At 44.4% G+C, this 26,148-nt stretch overlaps 1 protein-coding gene across 1 annotated transcript in view; it reads right to left on the bottom strand.

The window, feature by feature from the left end:
- The window catches only part of GNPTAB (N-acetylglucosamine-1-phosphate transferase subunits alpha and beta), a 644,942-nt gene that overhangs the window by 288,052 nt on the left and 330,742 nt on the right, over positions 1-26,148 (bottom strand). The window contains exons 10-12 of the mRNA XM_085653265.1: positions 20,516-20,686; positions 14,133-14,256; positions 4,786-4,992 (exon numbers count right to left, since the gene is read on the bottom strand). Of these exons, the coding sequence (XP_085509391.1) occupies positions 4,786-4,992; positions 14,133-14,256; positions 20,516-20,686 (502 nt within the window). The remainder of the gene's footprint in view (positions 1-4,785; positions 4,993-14,132; positions 14,257-20,515; positions 20,687-26,148) is intronic.

The following is a 26,148-nucleotide window of genomic DNA, read 5'->3' as shown; positions in this document are numbered from 1 at the left end:
TTAATGGCAGGTACTCTGAAGAGTGAGAGATGTTGCCTGTTTTGTAGGTAAGCTGCAATAGCTGCGAGGTGTAGTCGAATGGACGTATAGGCTAGATTGCACCTTTGTAGGTGGAGTAAGTAGCCTATTATGTGTTGAATGGACACGTCCAGTGGACTGATGGTGTTGTTATGGCAATAAACAACAAAACGTTTCCACTTGGCGGCGTAGCACGCTCTAGTGGTAGGTCTTCTAGTTTCTCTGATGACGTTTATACAGTCAGGGGGAAGATTTAGGTACCCGAATTCTAGGATTTCAGGAGCCAGATCGCAAGGTTGAGCTGCGCTGGGTCCGGGTGTTTGATCTCTCCATGGTTCTGGGTTAAGAGGTGTGGAGAGAGGTGTAGTTTTTGGTGCGGCACTACAGATAGTTCCAGCAGTGTGGTATACCACGGTTGTCTGGCCCACGTTGGAGCTACTAGGTTTAGTGTGAGGGAGTGTTGTTGTAGTTTGCGCACCACTAGTGGAATGAGTGGGAGAGGCGGAAAAGCGTACGCAAATCTGCCTGACCAGTTCATCCATATCGCATTTCCTTTGGACAATGGGTGTGGGTATCTGGCGGCGAAGCTTGGGCATTTGGCGTTTTCGTGGGTGGCGACGAGGTCTATCTGTGGATGCCCCCACATTTGAAAGTACGGGTGAAGAACTTGCGGGTGAAGCTCCCATTCGTGGATCTGTTGTGTCTGCCTGCTGAGCAGATCTGCCACTGTGTTTTGGACTCCTGGGACATGCTGAGCTAGGAGAAAGATTTTCTGGGGTATTGCCCATCTCCATATGCTCTGAGCTAGGTGAGAGAGCTGTGGAGAGTGTGTGCCGTCTTGTTTTTGAATATAATACATGGCTGTTATGTTGTCTGTTCGGATCAGGACTGCCTTGCCTGAAATTTGAGTTTGAAAAGATTTTAGGGTTAAGAAGATTTCTAGTAACTCCAGATGGTTGATATGGAGTAACTTTTGTTGAGGTGTCCACTTGCCCTGTGTGGTGAGATGTAGTAGTTGAGCTCCCCATCCGGAGTGCGATGCGTCAGTTGTCAGTACTATTTGAGAAACCGGGTCCAGGAACGGTTGACCTTTGGAAAGGTTTGTGGTGTTCCACCACTGCAGAGAGCGATGGGTGCGACCGTCTACCAACACCAGATCTGTTAATTGACCCTGGGCCTGGTTCCATTGGCGCGCTAAGCACTCTTGGAGAGGACGCATCTGGAGTCTTGCGTGAGGCACTATGAAAATGCAAGAGGCCATCATCCCTATTAGTTGCATAAACACTCGAGCTGGAAGGGAGTGTTGTACTATGAATTTTGCGCGTAAAGCTTGAATGCTTGCAATCCTGGCAGGATTGGGGTAGGCTAGTGCTCTTGAGGTGTCTATGGTGGCACCAAGGTATTGTCTTATGTGGGATGGTTGGAGATGGGACTTCTGGTGGTTTACTGCGAAGCGCAGCTGGTGGAGTAATTGAATGGTGGTGGATGTGTGTTGAACACACTGATTTTATGACCTGGCTTTTATCAGCCAGTCGTCTAAGTATGAGAAGACGTGGATGTGTTGTCTTCGCAAATGTGCTGTTACCACTGCTAGGCACTTGGTGAATACCCTTGGCGCTGTTGTGACTCCGAACGGGAGCACTTTGAATTGGAAGTGGTGTCCGTCCACTACAAATCTGAGGTACTTGCGGTGAGCTTTGTGCACTGGAATGTGAAAATAAGCGTATTTTAGGTCTAAGGTGGTCAAAAAGTCGTTTTGGGAGAGGAGCTGAAGTACCTACTGAAGCGTTACCATATGAAAATGGTCGGAGTGTATGTATGTGTTTATGGGCCGGAGATCTAGGATGGTCCGCAGAGTCTCGTCCCTTTTTGGTATGAGAACATATAGGGAGTAAACTCCCATGTTTTGTTGGTTGGTAGGAACGGGTTCTATTGCCTGTTTTTGCAGGAGGGAGATTACCTCCTGCTTTAGGAGTAATAAATGTTCTTGTGACATTGGGCGCTGCCTGGGTGAAATGTTTGGGGGGTAGATATTAGTTATAGGCAGTAGCCTGATTGAATTATTTGTGTCACCCATTTGTCTGAGGTGATGGTAGCCCAGACGGGAAGGAAATGTTGGAGTCTGCCCCCGACCGGAGTGGAATGGTCTGGGGGGAGCGGGGGGAAGTCATTGGATAGTCGCTGTGGCAGAGCGGGCGTTGTTTTTTTTGCCTCTGCCTTTATTATTGTTACCCCTATAGCCGCCTCTTTGATAACCCCTCGTGAAGGTGGACTGAGTGGGGGATTTGTACGAAGTGGACGCGGTGTCTGAGGAGTAACCTCTAGATGTACTTCGAAAGGAAGAGCGGCGAAAGGCGCGTATAGGAGGGTGTGACTGTAAGATCCCCATGGACTTCGCCGTATCCGTATCCTTCTTCATTTTTTCTAGGGCCTCATCCACCTTTGGGCCAAATAGATGTTCCTGGTCAAAGGGATGGTTAAGGATGGAGGCTTGTACCTCCGGTTTAAACCCTGATATTCTTAGCCAAGTATGGCGACGGAGGAGGACGCTGGTATTGATGGCCCTGGAAGCTGTGTCTGCTGCATCTAAGGCACAGCGTATAGAGGTGTTAGTGATAGTCTTACCCTCTTGAATTAGTTCGTTGGCCCTAGCCTTATATTTTTCAGGGAGGTGGTGCATTATGCTTTCTAACTCGTCATAATGTGCCCTGTCATATCTGGCCAATAGCGCTTGAGTATTGGCGATACGCCAAATATTGGCTGCTTGTGACGCAGTGCGCTTTCCTGATGCATCCAGTAGCTTTGACTCTTTGTCAGGTGGTGGTGCTTCGCCTGACGCCTGGGAATTTGCCCTTTTGCGTGCAGTGGACACCACTAGGGAATCTAGTGGCGCTGGCCCTCTGATGTAGGAGGGATCTGTGGGGGCAGCTTTGTATTTCTTTTCTATGCGCGGGTTAATGACCCTGGCCCTAACTGGGTCCTTAAAAACTTCTGGCGCATGCTTTACCACTCCTTTAAGCATAGGTAATATGGGTCCCCGTGATCATCATTGTGTGGAGAAGGGGTGGGAGAACGATGAGGTTGGGGTGGAGAAGGCGGAGGGGGTGGAGGTGGAGAAGGTGGAGGGGGTGGAGGTGGAGAAGGTGGAGGAGGTGGAAGAGGTGGGGAAGGTATTCTGAACGGAGAGGTAGCAGAGTCCTTCCTCTTAGGAGGCGGAGGTGGAGCAGGCTTCTCCAAATGTCTCTTTTTGGAAGAAAGTGTCAAATGTCCAGTTTTTGGATCCTTGGTGAGTGTTTTTTGCAAGGGATCCGGTGAAATAAGTCCGGTGAGGCTGGTTCAGTCCGTCAGCGCCGAAGGCGTCGGGGCCGTTGGCTTTTTAGGCTTTTCCGTGCCGGTTTGTTGTTTGGAACCTGGTTTGGGAACCTCTGGACGCTTGGTCGGCGCCGAGATGGATTTCGGCCTCGAAGTGTCGGTGCCGGTGGCCTTGTGTGCTTTGGTCGGCACCGAAGGTGGGGTCGGTGCCGGTGCCGAAGACCTGGGTTTCGACCCAGAGTGCTTCGGTGCGGAGCTCGGTGTCGATATGGAGGCTGGCTTCTTTTTCGGTGCCGAAGCGTGTTTATTGGCACCGAGAATAGGCTGGCTCGAGCCCGAGCAGCCGGAAGGCTTGCTTGGCTTCTTTACCGGGCCCGAAGGTGCGGTGTTGGAAGCAGTGTCCTTGGTCTTGCCTAGGCCCGGAGGCGAAGGTGTGACCGGAGCTTTTTTCGGTGCCGGCAGGGGGGGGGGATCAGTACTCACGACCCTCTGCGCCGGGGTGATGTCCTCCACATCTGAGTCGTCGGCCTCGGAAGCGCTGACAAGGCCCTCTTCGGTGTAACGCTCTGGAGCGTTGATGCCTTCTCCGAAGATGTCGACCGGAATCGTCGTCTAGGAGTGCGCCATAGTTCTTCTGGCTCTTCGGTCCCGAATAGTCTTTTTGGACCAGAAGGACTTACACACCGGACAGCCTCGAGCCTCGTGTTCAGGGGAGAGGCAGAGATTGCATACCTCGTGGAGATTGGTGTGGGGGAATTTGGACCCACATCGAGGGCACTTTTTAAATGGAGTCCTTTCCATTAGCCAGGACCGAAGCTTGGAGAGGCCCAAAGGCCGCCGTCGATCGAAACAATACCGCGGTTTGGGGTGAGTATTGCGCGTCGACCGTCGAACTGGAAGCTGTTTGGAACCGGAGCGCGAAGGTTACATCCGAGCCCGATGGCGGAAAAAAACAATCTGAGGATGGAGCCGAAGCCCATGCGCAATACGATCCAAAGGAGGAGTCACCGACCTCGTGACTTCCAAAGACTTTCCAAGAGGAAAAACAAACTGCAAATATCCGGGCCCAACACCAGATGGCGATCTATGCACAAGTGTGTAATCTGCAGCTCATATGCCTCGAACATGTATTTCTTTCAACTGAAACATCCTTCTTTATTATTTCCAGCACAAAGGACAGCTCTAGCTCATAGATTACTGTCAAATGTGACTGCCCACTCAAGGGTGGTCAGGCTTCTCTTCTGCCTCATAACCCTGGTGTTGGATATAAGATGACCGTGAGCACGTCTACAGTCTGTGCAAGCCCTACATCCAACAGTTTCTATAGAATAACAAAATTTAAATCATTCAGAGACATCCATAAAATTCAAGTTAAACTTTTCACTTATGGATTGATGGATAAACACATTCTTATCAGCATATCAGCAAAGCAAAACAATTGCAAATAATGAATACCTGGGCCACAATCACCAGCATCAAATCCACATGAAAGGACGTTACAAGCCTGATCACAGAATTTATCTGCTAGCCAAGAATTTGCGCATCCCGCATTACAGTAGGAAACACCGCTGATTCCCACACCAAAATGCCAGGGCTGGCCAATTCCACCACCTCCTCCTCCTCCAGCAGCGCCAGGAATGAAACGACTTCCACCAGTACTACCTGCAGGAAAGACAAGCATATTTAAAACAAATATTATAAGAGACCAAGTTCACACCACCCATTCCATTATAAAGAAACACACAAATGCTAAACATAAATTAGTATAGATCTTTAGTTTGAACATGGAGTCCGACCATTTGCTTGTGTTCGAATATACATCTGTGTGCATTAGCATTTAGTTATGACTGTGTGCTTTCCTTCAAAGAAACAGAAATTGATCTATTTAAAGCCTACTATCTTATCTCAACTGACCAGTGAAAAGTGTGTGTAATAAATGTCAACATTTACAAGCTGTCTTTTATGAACTTATGAAGTATTCCGATTTGCCTTTCTCAGAGCTGCCGTACTAATAAAGAGAACAAGGTTTTAGCAAACTGTGCCAAGACCATTTTAAGGTCTTGCCTAGCGACACAGCGCATGCGCTGTTCGTCTTGGTGAGATCTATTGTCGTCGGTTTCTTTGGCAAAAAGGGACAGAAGATGTGCACGCGCGGCTGGACAGGTGATGTGCACGTGTACGGCTCACGTTTGAGCACAACGCGCTTTCACTTTCCTAGTTAATGCACTCCCATCGCTGCCTACCCAGCAGCCTCTGCTCAGACCGGGCCGCCTCCAAGCCCTCGCTCCTGGAGCTGTTGCACTGCGTCTTTCGGAGTCGCCGCTGATATACATCCCTGTACAATGGTATATTGTCGAGCACTTTCTCCTCGCTGTCTCACTGTGGGCGCTGACATACTGTACTGCTCAAGCCCAGCTATTACTCAGTAGACTATTTCTTACCTAATAAGTGACTTGCTATATCGTCCCCACTTCTCATTTCCTAGGTGTTCAAGCCAGTAAATTACCAGCTGTAACGCGATGCCACTGCGCAAGGATTCCCTGCGTACAAAATGTTCTCTATTCTGGGCTCGCCTCGTCCAACACCCACTCTTTCACCCCCACCGTTTTTGCTGTGTCCTTGTTCCTCGTATCCCCTCCCCATCTGTTCTTTCTCTGCTTTTCCACTTCTCCCCTCTTTTTTCATTCACTTTCCTTCTTTCGCTCTTGTTTGCTTCATCCCTTTTCTACAGTCTATAGCTGATCAGGCAGCTCGTAGGGTAACGTGCCTGCTGCAGAGAACTGTGCAAAGCCTTCGCTCCACAGATTAAATCAACATTATTTCCATCAGCTGCCAATATAAGTTACACCTTTTGATTAGATGCCAGTGGTTCATATTGTACGTGCCAAAAAAAACTTTGTTAATTTCCAACTTTGACAATATTTGAAAGATAAAACATATTCACCTTTTGTGTTTTTCTTTCTGAGTCCTCCATCTTCCCCGTTCTTTTTATTTCTCCGTTAATCTATGTGCACCACTCTCTCTGCCCCGGCCCATCAATGCACCTCCATTTCAATCCTGTACAATTGAACCTAAAACGTCTACCTTCAAGCCCCACTAAAAAACACCTTCAAAACCACCATTGATGAGGCAGACTCGATGGGACAAGCAGTCATCAAGGACTGCTGCCTATACTTTTACTTTTATTATGAATTTGTAATACGTCACAAACCAAATAAAGGAATACATCTCACCCTCTGTGTTCTTCACTCGTTCCTCAATGTACCTTATACATCGAGTTCGCGCGCACCTCTTTTTTCCAATACAACTCAATCGCCCTGGAACTTATGCACCCTTTTGTCTACATAGCGCCTTCTTCCGCTTCCGCCTCGATCTCATTCATTTCTCTGTCATTCTCTCTCTTCAGTCTCACTTATATCACTAACACTTCATTTTCCATAGTTCTCCTGTTTGTCAAACATCCCCGTTCTTCCATTACCTCTTCCTCTGTCTACATAACTCTTTGTTTCTATTCTTCGTCGATAAGTCATTCGCCTTGCTCACTCTCTCTCTCTTATGTGCAGCCACAGAAAGCAGCTAATTGATCCTTTAATTAAGTTGTCAAGCCATACATTGGTAGGCTTCGAGTGTCCAAATTCAGGCTCCTCCTAATCATTTTCTCTAAATAAGCAATCAAGAAACCACTAATACATACCTTGTTATCTGCACCCCTCATCTGCCCTGCGAAGGACTGTTGCACTCATGATGGTATGATTTAAGGTTACAGCGCCCAGTCATCATTCACCCATCCACCTACGGGAAACCTGTACACGATGCATAAAGCAATGCAGAGCACAAACCATCCCAGTTGGATGTAAACAACCATCCTGCATCTCAGCATCAGCTTTGAATCCATGTACATTCAGGGGCAGAATTCATTACAAGTCAATCCTAGACAATCCATTTTTCTCAAAATATGAATTTGTAAGTAACGTAGTTCCTCGAAATCTTCCTGAATCACCCTTTTATTCATCCTACCTTTCCTGTTTCCATATTCCCTTTTGCCTCGTCTCCTGCATCACAGTCCCTTTTAAGTACGTGGAGCATGTAGACAAGAGTTTGAGTGATTGGCATTTTAAATGACAATGCCTTTTATGTGTTAATTATCAAAACAGATAAATAAAAGGCATTGCCATTTACAATGCCAATACCTTAAACTCTCGCAAATGCGAGACCTATTGCATTGCAAATGCTTGTTTTAATTTGGAAACTGAGATCCCAGAGAGGAAAGTATGATGAAGAACGTATTATCCATCTATTTTAAACATCTATATTTACTACTCAGCCAACTATGTCGGTCATAAGACACTCTTCTTTCTTCCATCCCTCAGTGACAAATGAATACTGAGTGAAGGACAACATACAAATCAATGATGAGCCTAAGCTACAGGGTCTTCAGGCACACAGCATCCACACAAATACATGTTTTGCTATAGCCTATTGGAGATGCAAGTATACAAGACTTGACTTTCTACTTTTGACTGTGCCCTTCTTGAGTAGGATACAACATACACTAGGACATGTGTGATGGAAAAACAGATAATGATGTCATGCATAGCATTGCTAGGGCTTTTAAGCCGATGAATAGTTAACATATCACTGTCCTATGCACTGGGACAATGGACCAGGCTAATAAAGAAAATATGCCATTCAAACGAGGAGACCAGGATAAGAGAATGCTAAAGGCCTTCAGAAGAAAAAAAAACATCAGCTGAGTACTTGGTTGGCATTAGCATTTAGTTTGGCTCTGATGGCTTTGAGCATAATTATGAGTTAGCCAGCACTAGAGGGCTTGAACGATTTGTGACTTTGGTATAAATTATTGAGTGATCCTTACCTTAGGAATTAGGTGGGAGCACTTGCTGTTGTTATTTGCTTGCCGGAAGTTACTACGACCTCGTTATGAGCTATTACATCATGGCGATTTCGGTACAATATGTGTATTTCGAGGTTGCCATGCTCCAACAATTTAGCATTCTCACTGCTGTACCCCAACAAATAGAATCTGTTAGTTGGAAGGTCCCAGTTGTGGTGAGTCTATATACCATTTGCATGTTTACTACCATCAGGCGAGTTTGCCTAGCTGCTTGGTAAATCACCTTCCCCTGGCACACTCTTGATTAGCTTGCAGTGGCAACTCTAACAATCTGAACATGTGTGCCGTTTATATGGTTCTTACTGAGTCCTGAAGATCACACATTCATGCCTCTGCCTCTCCTTCCACCCTCAATGGCCACTGTTTTACATATGAATGATTGTCTAGGGGCAGACCATTGGTAGAGCTTAGCAGCAGCTTCTTTGTCAATGGAAGTCCCAGCTATACTTGGTAGTAGTCCTTTATAATTAATCGTAGCCGCAACCAGCTGTTGGCTATAGCTAATGTAGTTTGTGGTAGCAGTTTGTAATATTCCACAACATCGACAGTGGTTAAACAGATAAGTACTGGCAGCTCTACTGTACTCAAACAATACATTGTTGCAAGAAAATGCCTCTTTTTACATGGTGACCCCCATTTTTTAAAACTTTGCTTTTGGTCTTTGGAATCTGTACACTGGGACCATGATAACTAGACCCCTGCATGTGCCCAGACTCCTACAAACGTGTCAAACTGGTTAAAAATGTTAACTTGCGCATTTGACTTAACTTTAAGTCCCTAGTATATGGTACCCAGCACCTGTTAGTGAACTATTGTGCCACCATTAAAGTGATGAGACAAAGCATGTCTTAAGAATTCAGTTTTGAAACTGCAAATTCGACCTGGAAAAATAAATCTTTTGCCAGTCCTAAAACTTCCTTTCTTATACTTATAAATTACCACTAAGTTAGGCCCTAAATACCCACAGGGTAGAGTCCCTGGTATTTAAAAAAGTACAACGTATACTTAAATGTTACATGTCTTGGCATTGAAAAATCTCTCAAGTCGGTTTTCATTATAGCAAGGCTGGCTCCCCTCGCAGACAAGTACTGCGTCACATTTTAACAATATAATGCATAAGTTTAGTTTGGGAATAGCTAGAACCGGGACTCAAGGACTCAAAATCTAATCTAATGGTCAAGTAGCATTTTAAATTACTATTTTGAAAATGCCCCTTTTAGAAAGTTGCCATTTTCTTGCCTGGGACAAATCTGTTTTTCTACCAGTGTTCAGTGTCACCTGACTGTTAATGGCTCTCCTAGAGTGAGATGTATATGCTCCCTGACAGTGGACAAAAGGCATGGATGCGGAGAGATGTTTTAGCCCCTTAGAGGACAGCCATCTGGGCTGTTTACAGGAAGTTAATTAGACTTCAAAGGGTGCCAACCTTGTCACAAGTAGATGTACCTCACACCTGGGCCTTGCCTGTCATTATCCTGATATCTAACTCGGTACCAATCTCAATAGGAGAGTGGCCGCCCCCAGAACCAGTTTAGAGTGACCACAGGGGTTTGTCCATTAAACTAGCCACGGAGCTCTGGACAAGGGAATAACGGTTTTGCCATATTAGGTTTAGGTAAAGAGGGCCACTGCGGGATAGTTTACAGTAAGACAAACAGGAAGTGCTGCATAAGTGCTGCATAAGTGTGTAGGGGCACCTGTGGGAACCTTTACCCCACTGTCAGGGAGTGGCCAGGAGTTTCCCTCACCCACAGGCTGGCAAGGGGCATAAAAGTGGCATCCTCAGCACCATCTTCAGAACAACCCAGGACCTGTGGAAGGCAGAAGGGGGTTGACCTGCTCCCCAGTTGTATCCAGAAATAGAAGCGTGGACTCAAAGGGCAATATGGCTTGCCTCCTGTTCAGCTCCAGGAACACAAAATCTGCAAAAAGCCCGAATCTCTGTTGACCCCAGCCGACCAGTTCCAACTGGATTTGTCCTGAATCCTGCTGGCGGTTCTGAGAGATCGAATCATAACCCCAAAGTGATGCCTTTAAAGGCCCTGAACCCTACGCTTGTTTTAGAGTGTATTTTTTACCCCTTCAAAATTGCAAGACTGGACACTTAAAACTTTTTCAGAATTTTTGCCTATAAGAACCAGAGGCTACCACTGAACTGCATTAGAGTCGCAGCTGCCGATGTTGAATTGCCAGTCGAACTCAACTTACTGTTTTGTCACAATGAAAGGATCCTGACTTCCAGAAAAGTTTCTAAATCCAAACGCAAGTACTTCAACTGGACCAAAGCCCACCAGTAATCCGACAACGCCAACACCTTTCTGGGCCTCAATTTTGGCTGCTCTGAGTTTTCCCACCTTCGATGTTGAGAGCTTCGAAGTTCCCGCTGGAGCTAAGGCTCCCACTGAGGCCCTGCGCTTCAGCCAGCTGCCGTCAAGTAGCCTTTCTTTGAATCTACCCTGCAGCGCGACCCGCCAACGGTGTCGTCATAAAGAAGTATATTCCAGAAAAAAGATTAAGTCAGAAGGTACACTTTCCCCTATGACAAACCTGGTTCCTGTATCCTACCCATGCTTCATTGTGGTCAACCTTACATTTTGACTTGGACCAGGTCTAGAGGGACCAGATAACCACGATTGGCGCTTTGTGCTTTTAGGCCCTATTTAGGATCTCAAAGTTTATAAAAATCATATCTCCGGGTTCCTCCATCTGATTTCTGTCAATTTGGTCTCTATTTGTTCATTTCATTACATGAATTGGAGTGAGATTTTTATTGGGCTGTGTTTTCTACTTTGTAAATGATTGTACTGATAAAATCTTAACACATTTCTCCTACATTACGCCTATCTGCTCTGTTTTACAGCTATCAAGAGTTGAGCTCAGGTTTAAATTAGATCTAAATTATTATTAGTAGGAGGAAATCTATACTCCAACTGATAATCCACTTTCTCACAATTGTAAATACTTATTACCTGAGCAACAAGGTAACAGGCAACAGTCTTGTTTGAGTTAATGGAACACCTTGTTCCCCAACAGTGTATGGAGCTCTCGGAAACAGTCATGATCCTGCGCTGTTGGACTACAGGTGCAATCCTCGATGCTGGAGCTCAGCTCATTCCCTTTTGCTCTTCATTGCCTTCACCTACTTATTGAAATACTGCTGCTGTCTGTTACTATCCACAGGCACGAGAGAAGCTAGTGAACTCTCTAACCAGGATCCCTCCACCAGACAAGCAGCGGATAGTCCACTACAGTGGATACTAGATAGACACATTTTTATTGTATCAAGTTATTTAAAACCATCACAATATAAAAACTAAATTATTCTTTAAAACAATAAAAACTGCACGAAAACATGTTATAGCACATTCAATTCCCTCATTTAACATAATATAACAGATACGATCAACCAGCCAATCGTACTGCAAATCGTGAACTCAATAATAAGCATGATCCACTAAAGTGCATGGTGAGATGTTAAACAACAAAGTGGCAAAGGCACAGATCAGGGTGAAAGGGGCAGGATACTGTGTTGAGGTCACATGAGAATAAAAAGGGATGACCTGCAATGGACCAGGGAGATGGAAAAACTTAAGACATCTTTTGGAGCCCAAACTGATTCCGTATTATCCTCAGAAGTGACTGTCATTTGGAGGATCCAATTAAATGAAGTGGGGACCGCAACTAAATCCCTACCCGAGAGGTTTGTTAGGTTTCCGGGGCCAAGGAAGTCTTTTTTGGCCAACAAAATGACTTGTGTGCCCAAGGCTTCTGTAGAAAACAAATGGGCAATAAACTGGTTGTTGTTGGTAAAGTGAGTCATGTGTTAAAAAGTGACTGGCGTCTCTGCAGCTCACCTGGTAGCTAAAGTGCAATTTTAACCTTTGATTGAATAAAGTGGCACTGCGACCAGCTTGACAAAGTTCATTGTGGCTGTGCTCTACAAGTCAGATTCTTTTGAGATGCAGGAAGAGCAATCCTAAACGCCCCAAGCTGAATAAACTCCTAAAAGTGACATATGCAAACAAATCTAGCAAGCATCACTGACGCTGTGCCAGAAACTGGAGCGAAAAGTTATGATTTAAAATAAAAAGTGCTGTTTCAGTGGCATGGGAAAAATCCTTTTTAGCTATGCTCCAAGTATCTATTTTTGGAGGTGAAGAACCGGAGATCCAAATAGGGTCTAAACAGAATGGGGCTGCATAGGCCGCAGTCAGACTCCTCACGGCATCACCTACTCGCAGAGGTTAAAAAGTAGGATATAGAAATGATTCCCCAGATTAACGGCTCTCTGGCGGCACATTCAGTAGCTTTTGTGCTTTTCTAAGGAATTTCACACATCTCACGGTTAGGTGCACACTCACACCACTCAGGCACTTTGTGATGGCTGCATTGCATTGTCTTATGCAGAGTTTAAGGAACAACGGTTTCAGCCAATAGGATCTTTAATTCTTCAGGGTTGGACATACACATATCACGAGGGTCAGACTTTCCTCCTTGTAATTACATAGGCGACAGTTGTGTTCCATTGATCCGGTTGGATGACCAATTTTGTGGCCTTTCAGGGTCTCAAGAGATCTTTTTTCAAAGCCATTTTCAAGGGGCTGGATAGATGTGCTTTCCCCTGGATCTTGGTATACAGTCTCACATATACGGGCATGGGCCTTTCAAGAAAGCTCTTGTTTGTCCTCAATTCCAGACTATCTTCGCTGATTTTAGCAGCATTTTTGTGGTAAGCTTCGGGATTAAATTGAGTTTAAAGATATTCTGTGCCTCAAGAGCTTCCATTGCCTCCCCTCAAATAGGGTTCCCACATGATTTTATTTTTACTTGGATGCCTCATCTTATGATTTCCTTCAAGGACTCTGGGGGTGCATCGATCAGCTTCATATACTATCTCAAAAACCGGGCCTTCTGCAGATTAGATTGTTTGTAAAGACCAAATTCCCGCTGTATCTGTGAAAATGGTGCAGCATCTAGAAGACTGAGTAGACGTCTATAACATCTTCTTTGCGCTTTGTTCAGCCAGGAAGAGATGTGATCTTTAAAAATCAGTGAGCCATAAGTGAGCATTAGCATAAATTTGGCATTGATTACTTTGCAGAGGCCCGTTAAATCAGGACCGCTCATACTTATGGCCAGCATTTTAAAGCTCATTTTCATTGACAGAGAAGAATCTTTTAGACCGGACAGGTGTGTAACATGGGAACCATGCAGGTTAAAGTTAATCCCCAGATTTTGAGGCATGTCACTTGTTCCAGAACCACCTTGTTCATTGAAAAACTGAATTTGGTAGCAGGTTTGTGTCTGACTCCACAACCCATGATTTTTGTTTTTGCATGATTTACTTCTAGTTTGTTTTCCACACTGGATTGCAGAATCTGACAGACCACCGCTTGGGAAAACGATTCCTTGGTATACGGCGTCCTGTCGTGACTCTATGGTAGGTGTTTGTTAATCTCCTTCTCTGATGACTGTTTTAAATGACTAGCAAACAGGGGTGCAGAGTGAACATGGCTGTCCGGACAAAGTATTCTGATATTGTGTTCCTGGTTTCTTTACGCACCAGAAGCAGCTAACCAGAAGCTTAAGCAGCCAATCGATCTTCAGCTGCTCTCTCAGCGCCAATCGAGCTACAGTTTTATTTTCAACATATGTCTCTATTGAATCCTGAATCTAAATGAATAATAATGTAATTTCCACATAAAAATTACAATATAGCCAATGACATTATAAAATAGTAGTAATACGGAGAGGTATGTATGTGGTGAACGCTAAAATTAATAACAGGAACAATTAGGTAATAATTTCGAAACATCACTTAAGGCTGCACCAAGTGATAATGCGTTCTTTAAAAAACCTCCTGTAATTCTGTTTCAAATGTTCTTACCAAGGCAATCACCTCCATCCCAATCACAAGCAGAGTTGTTACAGGCCTTGTCACAGTAGCCATCTTTGATCCATGAGCCTGGGCAGCCTTCAGCACAGTTTGGCACAGGCCACGTTAAATAAACCTAAGGATTTCCAAACATGATTTGTCAAAGTATGCGAAACAAAACAACGCCATGTTTCAAGAAGAACATACAACCTCAAACGCCATAGCTTAGGTTTACAATTTAGCTTTTACATTTATGCATGAACCAAAATTCCCAAGGTAACTTTATTTTTCATTTTCATTGCAACTGAATGTATTCCATACCCATTCACAATAAAGATCCAGAAATATAATTCATGAGGCATCTCCCATTCTATTTAAAGCTACACAGACCCATCATATGAACTGCAGTAGATGTGTGGCTAGTTCTGCAGTGATTGGCCACTTCTTTGTGTATTCTGGTAAATGAAATAGGAACAAATACAGTCACACTGGTATATATTGCAATGGACTTCCCGGGACTAAGAAACATAAGTAGTTACACAAGAGTAAATTGTCTTCAGTCACACATAAATCTGTTTCTAAACCGGGATAATACAGATCTACTAGGCTTGCCTCGTGTGAACATGTAGAATGTCCATGTTCACTGGACAAACATCGAATAAAAGGATTTTTTCCCCTGGAGTCCAAAGGCTGCATTTACTTTGTGGAGTGGACATGAATGCCAACAACGCGATTAGCTCTTTACAGCCCATCTCACACAATCTTTTAAGCATCTGGCGAAAACATCAACTTGTAAAAATCAATTACCAATATCGCCCACTACAAAATAAAGATAAATTATATTCTATTACAAAATCGTTTTTTCAAATAAAATGTAATGAAAAGCAGGGCAGTGAGGTACACACTGGCATGTTTTAATTGACTGGTATATGATGTACATTAGAAATGGATCTTTCTTATGTTTTTGTTTGCAGAGGATGTTTTTACGTGATGGCGGAGCGGATGAGGTAGGAACAAAATCTAGGCATTATTTTGGTGGCTTAGGTTTCTGAGTAACACGGAGAGGACATGTGTGAGAGGACTGACAATACGAAAATATGGAAATATGGGTTGCCCACACCTGACCTACCTTTGATAGTGTGCTGGTACTAACTTGTATCGGTCATGAAGTGAATGATAAAGACAGCTAATGGACAGACAAGAAAATGTAGCAGTAACACTCAAGTGGAGTGCACACAACAAAAAAACAGATGCTCAAACATATGTATAACTTGCAGCAATATGCTCAGCTGCTCTCCCTTTGATACGCGCATGTGTGAGAGTGCAGTGTAAAATATTACTCTGTCTAAACTAGAGAACACGATGAGACCAGAAGCAATGATTCCATTTCAATATGATCCCCTCCTAGTAGTATGAGGAGGTTCTATCAGCAGTAACGGCGTTAAGCACCAAGTCATCTTAGCGACATTATGTCTCTATGCGCTTCAGCAAAGAACCGTAGGATGACGTGCCAAAACCTTCAAAATTGGTCCTTGCCTCCCTTAACTTCATACGACACCTCCTCAATCCCCAACATAGTTTATCAAGGCAGTCTGAGTGAATTCCAAGTGTTTTCCTATTCCTCCACCTCACTCCAGGCCTCCTTAGTAGGATACTTTCTTTTGAATTCGGAATTTGACATTAATATTCTTCTACATCAATTAAGACCCCATCCCAAACATCACAGCAATGCTTGAATTTCCACAAATAATGACGTATCATTCCTCCTTGCCTACATCCCCACCGGCAAGACTCAGATAGGGTCATGTTGGCTTGATTTGTCAACTAAGGAGAATTATCTGGCCTAATTCTATTCCCTAAGCATGTGTGATTACTTTTGCTACATCATAAATACTCTGGGACCCTATTTCTTCCTCCCATACCTGCTGACAGCGCCATCTATCCACCTTATTATCGTATAGCAGCATTTTACAGAAACAAGAAATTAAGTGTTGGTCTTTGCTTACTTTTTGTATCAGATTTTCAAATACTGTGTGGGTCCTTGTTGCCCCCTACCTTAATAGGCCCATGCAAAACCCAATGGCGAATTTGTGTATACCTGGAAGTTTCCACATTCCCCAGTTCACAGTCTTTGTTAATTTTTATGAATTGTTTGATCTTTCCCGTTAGGAACATATCTACCACTTTAACACAACGCCCCCTCTTCCAGTGACCAAAATCACTAAGTTTAAACCCATGTTCCGGAAGAGTGGGTATTAATGGAAATAAGAAGCTAGTAAGGTCTAACTTAACCTCAACTGCATTCCATATCTTTAGACTGCCATGTACTGATTGTGACATGGATATGTTTTTGGCACTATATCTTTTGTTTAGGTATGAAATCTCCCATTGAGTGCACTCTGCTATGCTATGTTATGTGGATTTGTCGAACATGGTTAATCACCTGTGAGGATACCCAAGCGCTGTAACAGGTGTGTAAGCATGAGGCGGAGGGTGATGAGGGTCTGCCTCGGTGAATTAGTCAAAGAGCCAGGTCTTCAGCTTCTTGCTGGATTCAAGAAAGGAGGAGGAAACTGATAAGAAGAGGCAGAGCGTTGCAGGTCATAGGTGCAATGATCAATCAAATACCAGTGGCACTCAGTCTCTGACCTTTTCAGAAGGCTCCTGCCAAGTTCACTGATCCGCCACACTGGTTGTTCTCTCTCCATTTAAAGCAGGTCGTGTGATCAAATAGTGAGATGATCCCATATAGTGCCGAGTCCAAGGGGTCCTCATTCGGTGGTCAATCCGCATTACATTTAATCCTGCACAGGTTTTAAGAGCTTCTGAAATGTGTGAGAAATCTATCTTGTCATGGAGTAGAGCTTTGAAAGTCTCTATTAAGCCCATGTCTGAGAGCCATGAATTCACTTCACCCGACCAGACCGCTGTCCTCCCTTAATGGCGTCCAATTTTTACTCGTCTCCCCTCTAGGTAAATGCCTCTCCAGTATCAAAAGGAAATATTTCACTGGCAGAGTGTAGGACAATGCCATAGAAAATACTGAAAGCATGGAAGGCTGGACTACAACGCGAGGAAGACAACCCAACTCCAATGGTTTCTCAGCCACATCCTAGACATTCAGTTTATTACATCACAATTACTGTGTCATGGTGTACCCGAGTTTCCAACACCTGCCACCACCTACAATAAGCCTTGAATGTTCAACTTCACTATGGTGAGAGAATCAAGTTCCCAAATAGAACACCCTTTCATTCAAGATCTGAGTGGGTCAAACCCTGCTCAGCAGCATCACAGACTACAGTTATGGGAGCGGATCCAGTACAGCCTGGAGCCTCGAGTCCTCTTACTGTGTCCAGCGGCAGCTGACAGTCCACTTCTGGTGTGGTCAATGTCTCTCCAGGACTGATAGAGAATGTTTCACTAACAGAGTTCAGGAAAATGCTAAAACAATTTGGGAAGACCAGGATGGAGTTTGAGGGACACAAGCCCTACTCCGCTGGTGTCCTGGCCACGGCCCCAGACATTCAGTTCATTATGTTTTCATTGCTGTGTCACCACCTTGTAGAATAAGCCATGAATGATCTACTTCACTAGCCAAAAAGATTCAAGTGCCCAAAGGCAGCAACTTGGTAATTGGAATTTGCTTTTGATTAAGACCAGTAGGAGAAAATACAAAAAGGGTAAGCAGATTTGCGACACACACAAGTGACAAGGAAACTCTATGTAAGATACAACTATATACATGGTACTACATGCCAGTGATGCTCCTGCTATCCATAGAGCCAGAAGCAGCGCATGCAGGAGAGGATGTGAAGAACTAGGCATGCTGACCCATATGCTTTGGGTGTGTGCCTGTACAGCGAGTTACTGGAATTGTCATTTAAGGGATCAAACGATCATGATTAATGGAATGTCCAGAGGTCTTTCTGTTAGGGTGTCCCTCAACCACTACATACACATTGTGCATCAACACAAAATTATCTTGCATTTTTTGTCAGCAGCAAAGCAGGCAATACTGGTGAACTAGAGAACTTTTAACACTCCTTCAGACGAGGCCTAGATACAAAACATATGGTGGATTCTGGGAATTGAAAAGTTGTCAATAAAGGTTGTTAAAAACTATACTCCAGGACAGCTAGATTAACCAACTTTAATCATATCTCTTGAACTAAGTGGTTTAATGTAACATAAATGCAGGGCCTGGAGGTGGGGATGTTTAACGTAGGGACCGAGGAAACTAAATATAAGGCAGGACCAAAGTTTGCTAGGATGATGGGAGGAAGTCATTTAGGAATGTTCACTGTGACAGAAGGAAGGTCAATACCTTCTCTTATGAGAATAGTAAAAATAACCTGCCCCTAGAGGGAAATGAAAGATTGGAAAACCAAGTCCCCATGTCACCAGCTTCTTTCTATGCCTCCTCCAAGGAGCAGAGAGAGTGGTGGTAACAATACAAGACCTCAGAGGCTAATTGTAGGCATACATTTTGCCAGTTATCCCACTGATATTTCCTTTAATAAGGAGAGATTGCAGGGAGGCCAATCTTGCCTGGGTGCTGCCTACTTCCAGCTTACAGGAATTTGAGGATTTTGTTCTTTGGAGAAGCAGAGAGGCACTGGGATCCAGGAACATCGCTGCACCTGACTTATAATCCAGCCTTTGGGGGCAACACGTCCACTTTAATGCCTAAAGGACGCCTTCTCCTACGTACATCTACAGTAGCTTGCAACAATAGTGACAATAAAGTATTTAATGTGCTCCTAAAAAGTCTGGTGAATGCATTTGAAATCGATTAGTATACATTCTGTACTTCACAATATTTATTTATTACGTTTCACTCCTACTCTCTCCCCATACCGGTCTTCTACTTCTCCCTTTGCCTCTGTAGACTTCTTCAATTTATATTATTATGCACAAGCTGTACACAATTTAGAAATACAAATTCAATTGAGACTAAAGCAATGTTTGAAATGAAAAATCATTGTTGGAGTAACTGTGACCAGGTGCGAGCCATGTTACAGATGTGGTGGTCTTCCCTCCATAACTAAATTGTGGCATTATATTTGTACACATATTAATGTTACTACCGATTTTAGCCGTGCTCTGGAACATTGCTATATAGTGCTGCCCCTGGGAGACTCAGATGTTGACCTACAATGCTATTTATCAACCAAAATGACATCACATTTGCTGCTGCCAGCGCGACTAACAATTGCTCAACGCTGAAGGCCTATTGTATCAAAATGATTTGCTGTCACAAAGCCTCCAATTTGTTAAAACATCAGCTTTGCGACTCCAAAACAGCATTTTACAATTCATTAAAAGCCCTTATAATCCTAAAAGTAAATCCGAAGTAACCACTATTTTAGTATTTCCAAACAGAGCACCCAGTTTCTCAGGGATAGTGGGTTGGCCCTTGTTTCTTATTATTATAAATGTAGTAAGCAATGTTAAGGGCGTATGATTACAATTGCGTAGTGGTAGGTTTTGACATTTATAGTACCCTCAATATCCTCAAAATTAAATGGTGGGGTACATCTAGTTCTCAACATGTTTCTACCCTGTTTCAGCCTGAAAAAGACCCGGAAATCATCTGGGCAACAAACCCTTTATAAATACCACTAAAACGGTCCTTATCGGTCGTCAATTAGGTAGTAATTGTGTTAGATAAGTGAAAATAACATCTGTACACCTTGAGCAATTGTCTGCCAATGGGACCTGTTTTCTTAAAGCTACAAAGCGCAGACTGAAGCGCACATATGGGGTAATGCCAGACACAATGTTTTCTTTCAATAAGACATACTGTTGTGAGGCTTACATAGCCCTGAACCCAACTTGCTGTACTGTTAGAAAAATATATATTTTTGAGGAGAGATACCTAGAATGGGTACTACACAGCACAGCCAACCCCACAACAGGCCAACACTGTGTAGCAACACTCCAATTAAGAGTAGGTCACACAGTAGAGTAAACATCTACTAGTTGCCTAATTTCTAGTCAAGAAACTCAAACGTCCTACGAGTGTTGGAAGCTTCTGGAAACAAACAGGGGGACAGATCCCATCGGCTACCAATGCAATAAAACATTTTCACACCATGATATGGTGAATACAAATGTATCCCTATGTTTTATCATCCACCCGCCTTGATTTGTTTCATTTTTATAAAGATTGCTTCTGCTACATATAACAGCACTGCATACAGCCTGTGCTATAAAGCTAGAAGTTTGTGCGAAGTTAAAAGAATAACAGTAGTTTAATAACATTACTTAAAAAAATCTGCTGTTTTTACAATTCTTTCCACCAGAAGTTGCAAACCAGACTGTGCAATAAGGATACTCAAACATTACCTTGCAAAGTTCCAAGATTACTTTGTGTTAAAAGTGCACATTACCTTTTGACCCTTGGAGTGACTGAAAAAATCATCTGGCCAAACGTCCTTCCCAAACATGACATCATCGTTCATGTAAATAAACTTCTGTGACAATCCGGGAATGCGGTGAATGTGGGTCTCGATAGCAGGAGAGCTAAACGTTGGCAAGTGGCTCACATTCTGGAAAACATCCTGATCACAAGAAACAGAACTTTTAGAACAAGTTCCTTTCTTTAATTCGAACAATGTAATCCAAATATTTTAAACCGATAAATGCATAATTGTTACAAACTGCATATTTTAAATCAATAATCATAAATATTAGGGTTTTTCTACAAGACCACAGACTCCAAGAAAAACTAGGCATTCACTGTAGATAGGACTCGGGAACTGGCTCAGGAAATTTCCATTTTACTAAAATTCCGATTCGTCTGAAGTCAAAAAGAAAAAAACATCTGTAAAATCAATTCTCTATCACAGACATCATAATGTAATTACTATGACTGTCCTAGTGTGGAATCTTGGAGCATTAGCTCACTGTTTGGGAGAGATTTTCAAAGATTGGCCACTTGTCTAAACTAAATAATTTTTAATTCATAATGTACAAATGCTTAAATATGCACATGTGGAGTGGCAGAGCCTAGAGGCCTGCATTCTATCTTCTGGATCTTATTCTATTGAGGAGGAAGAGTTAGAATGGAGATGGGAGGAGACTGCTATCCCCGTCACTGAGTGTCTGCTAACTGTATCAGGATGAACTCGCTCCCACTCAGAAAAGATACCTGCAGCCAATGATCATGACGACACCCATGCAACAAGCCCTGACAGCAGTGGAGGTGGAAAGCAGAGAGTGACAAATCACAGCTGCAGCAAGAGGGGCCAGGGAGCAGAGACGTGTTTCCTAAGCAGAATCAGATGCTGGTGAAAGGGGCACCTATGTGGAGAGGTGATGTGACATGAAGGAGTGGAAGAGAAGGATAAGTTACTTACCTGTAATCCTAGTTCTCTTCCAGGGGTATCCTCATCAAAGTCATAAGCACTGAATATTCCCGCCCATGTGCGGGGACCCCGGAAATAATAAAATTATATATGTAAAAACCATACATATATACAGCTCTGTATATGTATAAACATATATCATTTTTTCCAAGCAAATGCAGCCTCCATAAAAGGCTAGACAATGTATATATAAACATCCAATAAAACATATAGGTATAATAATACACCTAAATCTCATTTTTTTTTTTTTAATGAGGTAAAAACACTCATGAGAAAGAAAAGAAAACACTGTGAGAAACACAGATCACAAAAACATTGTTAGCCTGCAGGCTGCATTGCAATACAATACCATAGAGACTGAAAAGCCTGTACAGGTAAAAACTGGCGCCGTGCCTTTAAGGCAGCCCTGACTGTAGTATCCCATCATGCCTCAGGGGTGACAGTTGGGTCAGTTGTTCTTTGCGGGACCGTAGTCCTAAACACAAAGATATATCTTTTCCATGGTAAATAATACACTCCTCATTTGCCTGGGGAGGCGGGTGGGTTGCTTATGACTTTGATGAGGATACCCCTGGAAGAGAACTAGGATTACAGGTAAGTAACTTATCCTTCTCTTCCAGGGGATCCTCATCAATAGTCATAAGCACTGAATAGAATAGCAAGCCCACCTTCCACCTGCAGGTAAATGCAAAAATTGTACTATACATGGAGTAAGAAAAAACATGAAAACTGTTTAATTATTGAACAGATTCCTCAAGGAGGCTTGTCCTACTTGAGTGTCTGCTCTGGTGTCCGAGTCCAGACAATAGTGTCTGGTAAAGGTATGGACAGATCTCCAAGTAGCTGCTTTGCAGATCTCGGAGAGTGGGACATGATTGAGAAAAGCAGCGGTAGCCGCCTTTCCCCTTGTAGAATGCGCCTTAGTGCGCGCCATCAACGGCTTCTGGGCCAGTTGGTAGGCCAATTTAATACATGAAACAATCCACCTAGCAATGGAACGTTTGGATGCAGCAAAACCCATGCAGACAACACCATAGTTCACAAACAATTGATCAGATTTCCTGACAGCCTTAGTCCTATCTAGGTAGAATTTTAGGACCCTTTTGACATCTAAAGAATGCAACGCCCTCTCCGCAGGCGAGGAGGGGTTGGGAAAAAAGGTAGGCAAGGAGATGGTCTGATTGACATGAAAGTCCGACACCACCTTTGGCAAGAAAGATGGATGAGTCCTCATCACCACCCTATTGAGATGAAACATAGTGTAGGGTTCTTTAGAACAAAGGGCCTGTATCTCACTGACCCTCTGTGCTGAAGTGATGGCTATTAAAAAGGCTGTTTTCCATGTAAGGTGCTGTAAGGTAGCCTTATGTATAGGCTCAAAAGGCGAACTCATGAGCCTTGACAGAACCAAGTTTAGCTCCCAAGAAGGTTAAGGAGGCCTAACAGGGGGATACACTTTCTTGAGACCCTGCAAGAAATCCTTCACCACCTGCAGCTTAAAGAATGACTGCTGCGTTGGAGAGCGCCTATATGCTGTAATGGCTGCTAGGTGAACTTTGATGGATGAAAATTTCAAACCCGCCCTCGCTAAGTGTAGAAGATAGGGCAAAATTACATCCTCCTGACATTTTGTAGGATCATAGTGATGTTGACAACACCATATGTAAAACCTTTTCCACTTACAGAGGTAAGAGTGTCTAGTCGAAGGCCTCCTGGCTTCCTTCAGTATGGACATACACTCCTGGGGAAGGTTCAGATGGCCATACTGGAGGACTTCAGGAGCCATGCAGTTAAGCTCAGCGAGAGAAGGCTGGGATGGTAAATCTTCCCCTGCATCTTGGATAACAAGTCCGGCCTGCACGGCAGCCGTTTGTGAGGTCGGATCGACATGTGTAGGAGATCCGTGTACCACCACTGCCTCGGCCAGTCCGGTGCTATGAGGATCATCTTGGTAGATGAATTCTGCAGCTTGTTCACTACCTTGGGGATTAGTGGGAGAGGCGGAAAAGCGTACACAAATGTCATTGACCAATTGATCAAAAGGGCATTCCCTATGGATCCTGGCCGATGGTTGCTTGAGGCGAAGCCTCGGCATTTTGTGTTGTGCTCGTCCGCGAAGAGGTCCACCTGCGGACGCCCCCATTCCCCGAAGATGTCTTCTAACCCCTCGTCGTTTAGTACCCAGTCCTCTGGTTCTTGAAAATGACGACTGAGTAAGTCCGCTTGCACATTGAGTTCTCCTGGCAGGTGCACCGCTTTCAACGAGATGTTCCGTGCTAGGATCCAGTGCCACAGGGACTGAGCTTCCAGCGAGAGCGTCCTGGATGGAGTACCCCCCTGCTTGTTCAGGTAGTACATTGTGGTGGTGTTGTCCGTCTGTACTAGAACGGTACTCGTCCTGATCGCGGGCAGGAACGCTTTGAGGGCTAGGTGGACTGCCCTGAGCTCCAGCATGTTGATGTGGTACAACTGCTCGCTGCTGGACCACCGCCCCTGGGTTTGCAGAGATCCGAGATGCGCACCCCAGCCTTGAAGGGATGCGTCGGTGATTAAGGTCTGAGTTGGTGGTTCCTGGTGGAAGAGAATTCCCACCTGTAGATTGGATGGTTTCAACCACCACTTGATTGACTGTTTGGCAGCTGAGGAAAGGCAAACTTTTTCTTCCCACAGGGAATTCCTTTGGTCCCATTTGTCCTCGAGATCTTGCTGGAGAGGACGCATCCTTAATCTGGCATTGGGCACTAGGAAAATGCAGGATGCCATGGCCCCTAGCAGAGATGAGATTTGTCTTGCCATAGACAGATTGCTGGATATGATCTGCTTGCCCTTGAGGATAATGGATGACTGTCTCTCCTCCGAAGGAAACACTTTTCCTACTGCGGAGTCTATGGTTGCACCCAGATAGTGAATTTGTTGTGTTGGTGAGAAGTTGGACTTCTTGTCATTCACCCTGAGCCCCAGTTTGCGGCATAATTGCAGGCAAAGCGTCAGCTGTGATTGAACACTTTGAGGCGATGGACCTTTTATCAGCCAGTCGTCTAGATAGGGATAGACTAAGACTCCTGCGCGCCTCAGTGCCGCCGCTACTACTGCCATGCATTTTGTAAACACTCGAGGAGCTGACTTCAGGCCAAATGGTAGAACCTTGAACTGATAGTGAGAGGTTCCCACCACAAACCTGAGAAACTTTCGATGACTTTGTAGAATGGGAATATGAAAATATGCGTCCTAAAGGTCCAGCGAACACATCCAATCGCCTATCCGGAGGAGAGGATATATTTGGTGGAGCGCCAGCATACAAAATTTTTCTCTTTTGATGTGTTTGTTCAGTATTCGCAAGTCCAGGATGGGTCTGAACTCTTCCTTTGCGCTCCTTTTTTTAATCAGAAAATATCTGGAGTAAACCCCTTTCCCTCTTTGCATTCTGGGCACTCTTTCTATTGCGGACTTGAGTAGAAGAGTTGCCACCTCTTCTCTTAGCCTCTTGAGATGCTGAGAGGAATGCACAGGATGAATCAAGGGAGGGTGACTCCGGAAACGAAGCGAGTATCCATGACGCAGTATCTTTAGAACCCACTGGTCCTTCGTGATGGATTGCCACTCTGGAAGATGATGTGCAATACTTCCTCCCACCAGAGCGGTGGACAGCGTCGGAGGAAGCGGTCACTCATTGTTTCCCTGGAACCTTATTTCCAGCGTTAGATTGTCGGTTGTTACCACGTCCCCTTGATGGTCTGCGGGACTGGTATTGCTGTTTCTTTTGACCTTGCTGGTCCTGATTTTTCTGCCAGTGAAGGGTTTGAACCCTCTGATGGTAGTTACGCCTATCGTTCCCCCTGCGGCGACGAAACTCTTTTCTCTTTTCAAGCCCCACGGCTTTCATGGTGTCGAGCTCTGCCTTCATGCAAGCCATTTCATCATCCGCATGAGACCCAAAAAGCGAACTACCCGAGAAAGGCAGGTCCAGTATTCTCGCCTGAGCTTCAGGCTTCAGAGCAGTCAGCCTCAGCCATGAAGATCTTCTGGCCGTAATCCCATGTGCATACGAGTGTGCTGCTAAGGTTGCTCCATCCGCTCCTGTGCTTATCACTTGGTTGGAGACCAGACTGCCCTCTTGTAAAATCTCTTCAAAGTCCCGTCTATCTTCTGATGGAACTTTAGCTATAAACCTCTGAAGAGAGTCCCACAGTGATCTATCGTAGCGCCCCAGAAGCGCTGAGGCACTGGCCACTTTAAGACTTGAAGATGCCGAGCCACAAACTCTTCTCCCCCACGAGTCTTGTGATTTGCTGTCCTTATCTGGAGGCACTGTGGAAGACCCAGCCACTGCATGAGTTTTTCTGGCAGCAGCGGTGATAACAGAATCCGGTGGTGGATCTGATTTTAGAAATAGCGGATCCTCAGGAGCCGGACGATACTTCTTAAGAAGCCGCGCCGGCGCAGATTTAATAGTCGCTGGCGTGAGGAAAATATCCATTACTGGTTGTAACAAACCAGGGACTAATGGCAACAGTAGGCGCGATACTGCTCGCTCATGAAGGGTTTAAAAAATTACAGAAGAGGTGGTCTCTTGAACTGGCATTGGGATGTTCAATTTCGTAGCCCCTCTGCACAACACTTCTTGGAACGTAGAGATATCATCCACCGGCGATACT

Source organism: Triturus cristatus, chromosome 4_1 (genome assembly GCF_964204655.1).
Source record: "Triturus cristatus chromosome 4_1, aTriCri1.1, whole genome shotgun sequence".
NCBI lineage: Eukaryota > Metazoa > Chordata > Amphibia > Caudata > Salamandridae > Triturus > Triturus cristatus.
Note: the sequence above shows the minus strand (reverse complement) of the source record. Positions and strands in the feature narration are given on the sequence as shown.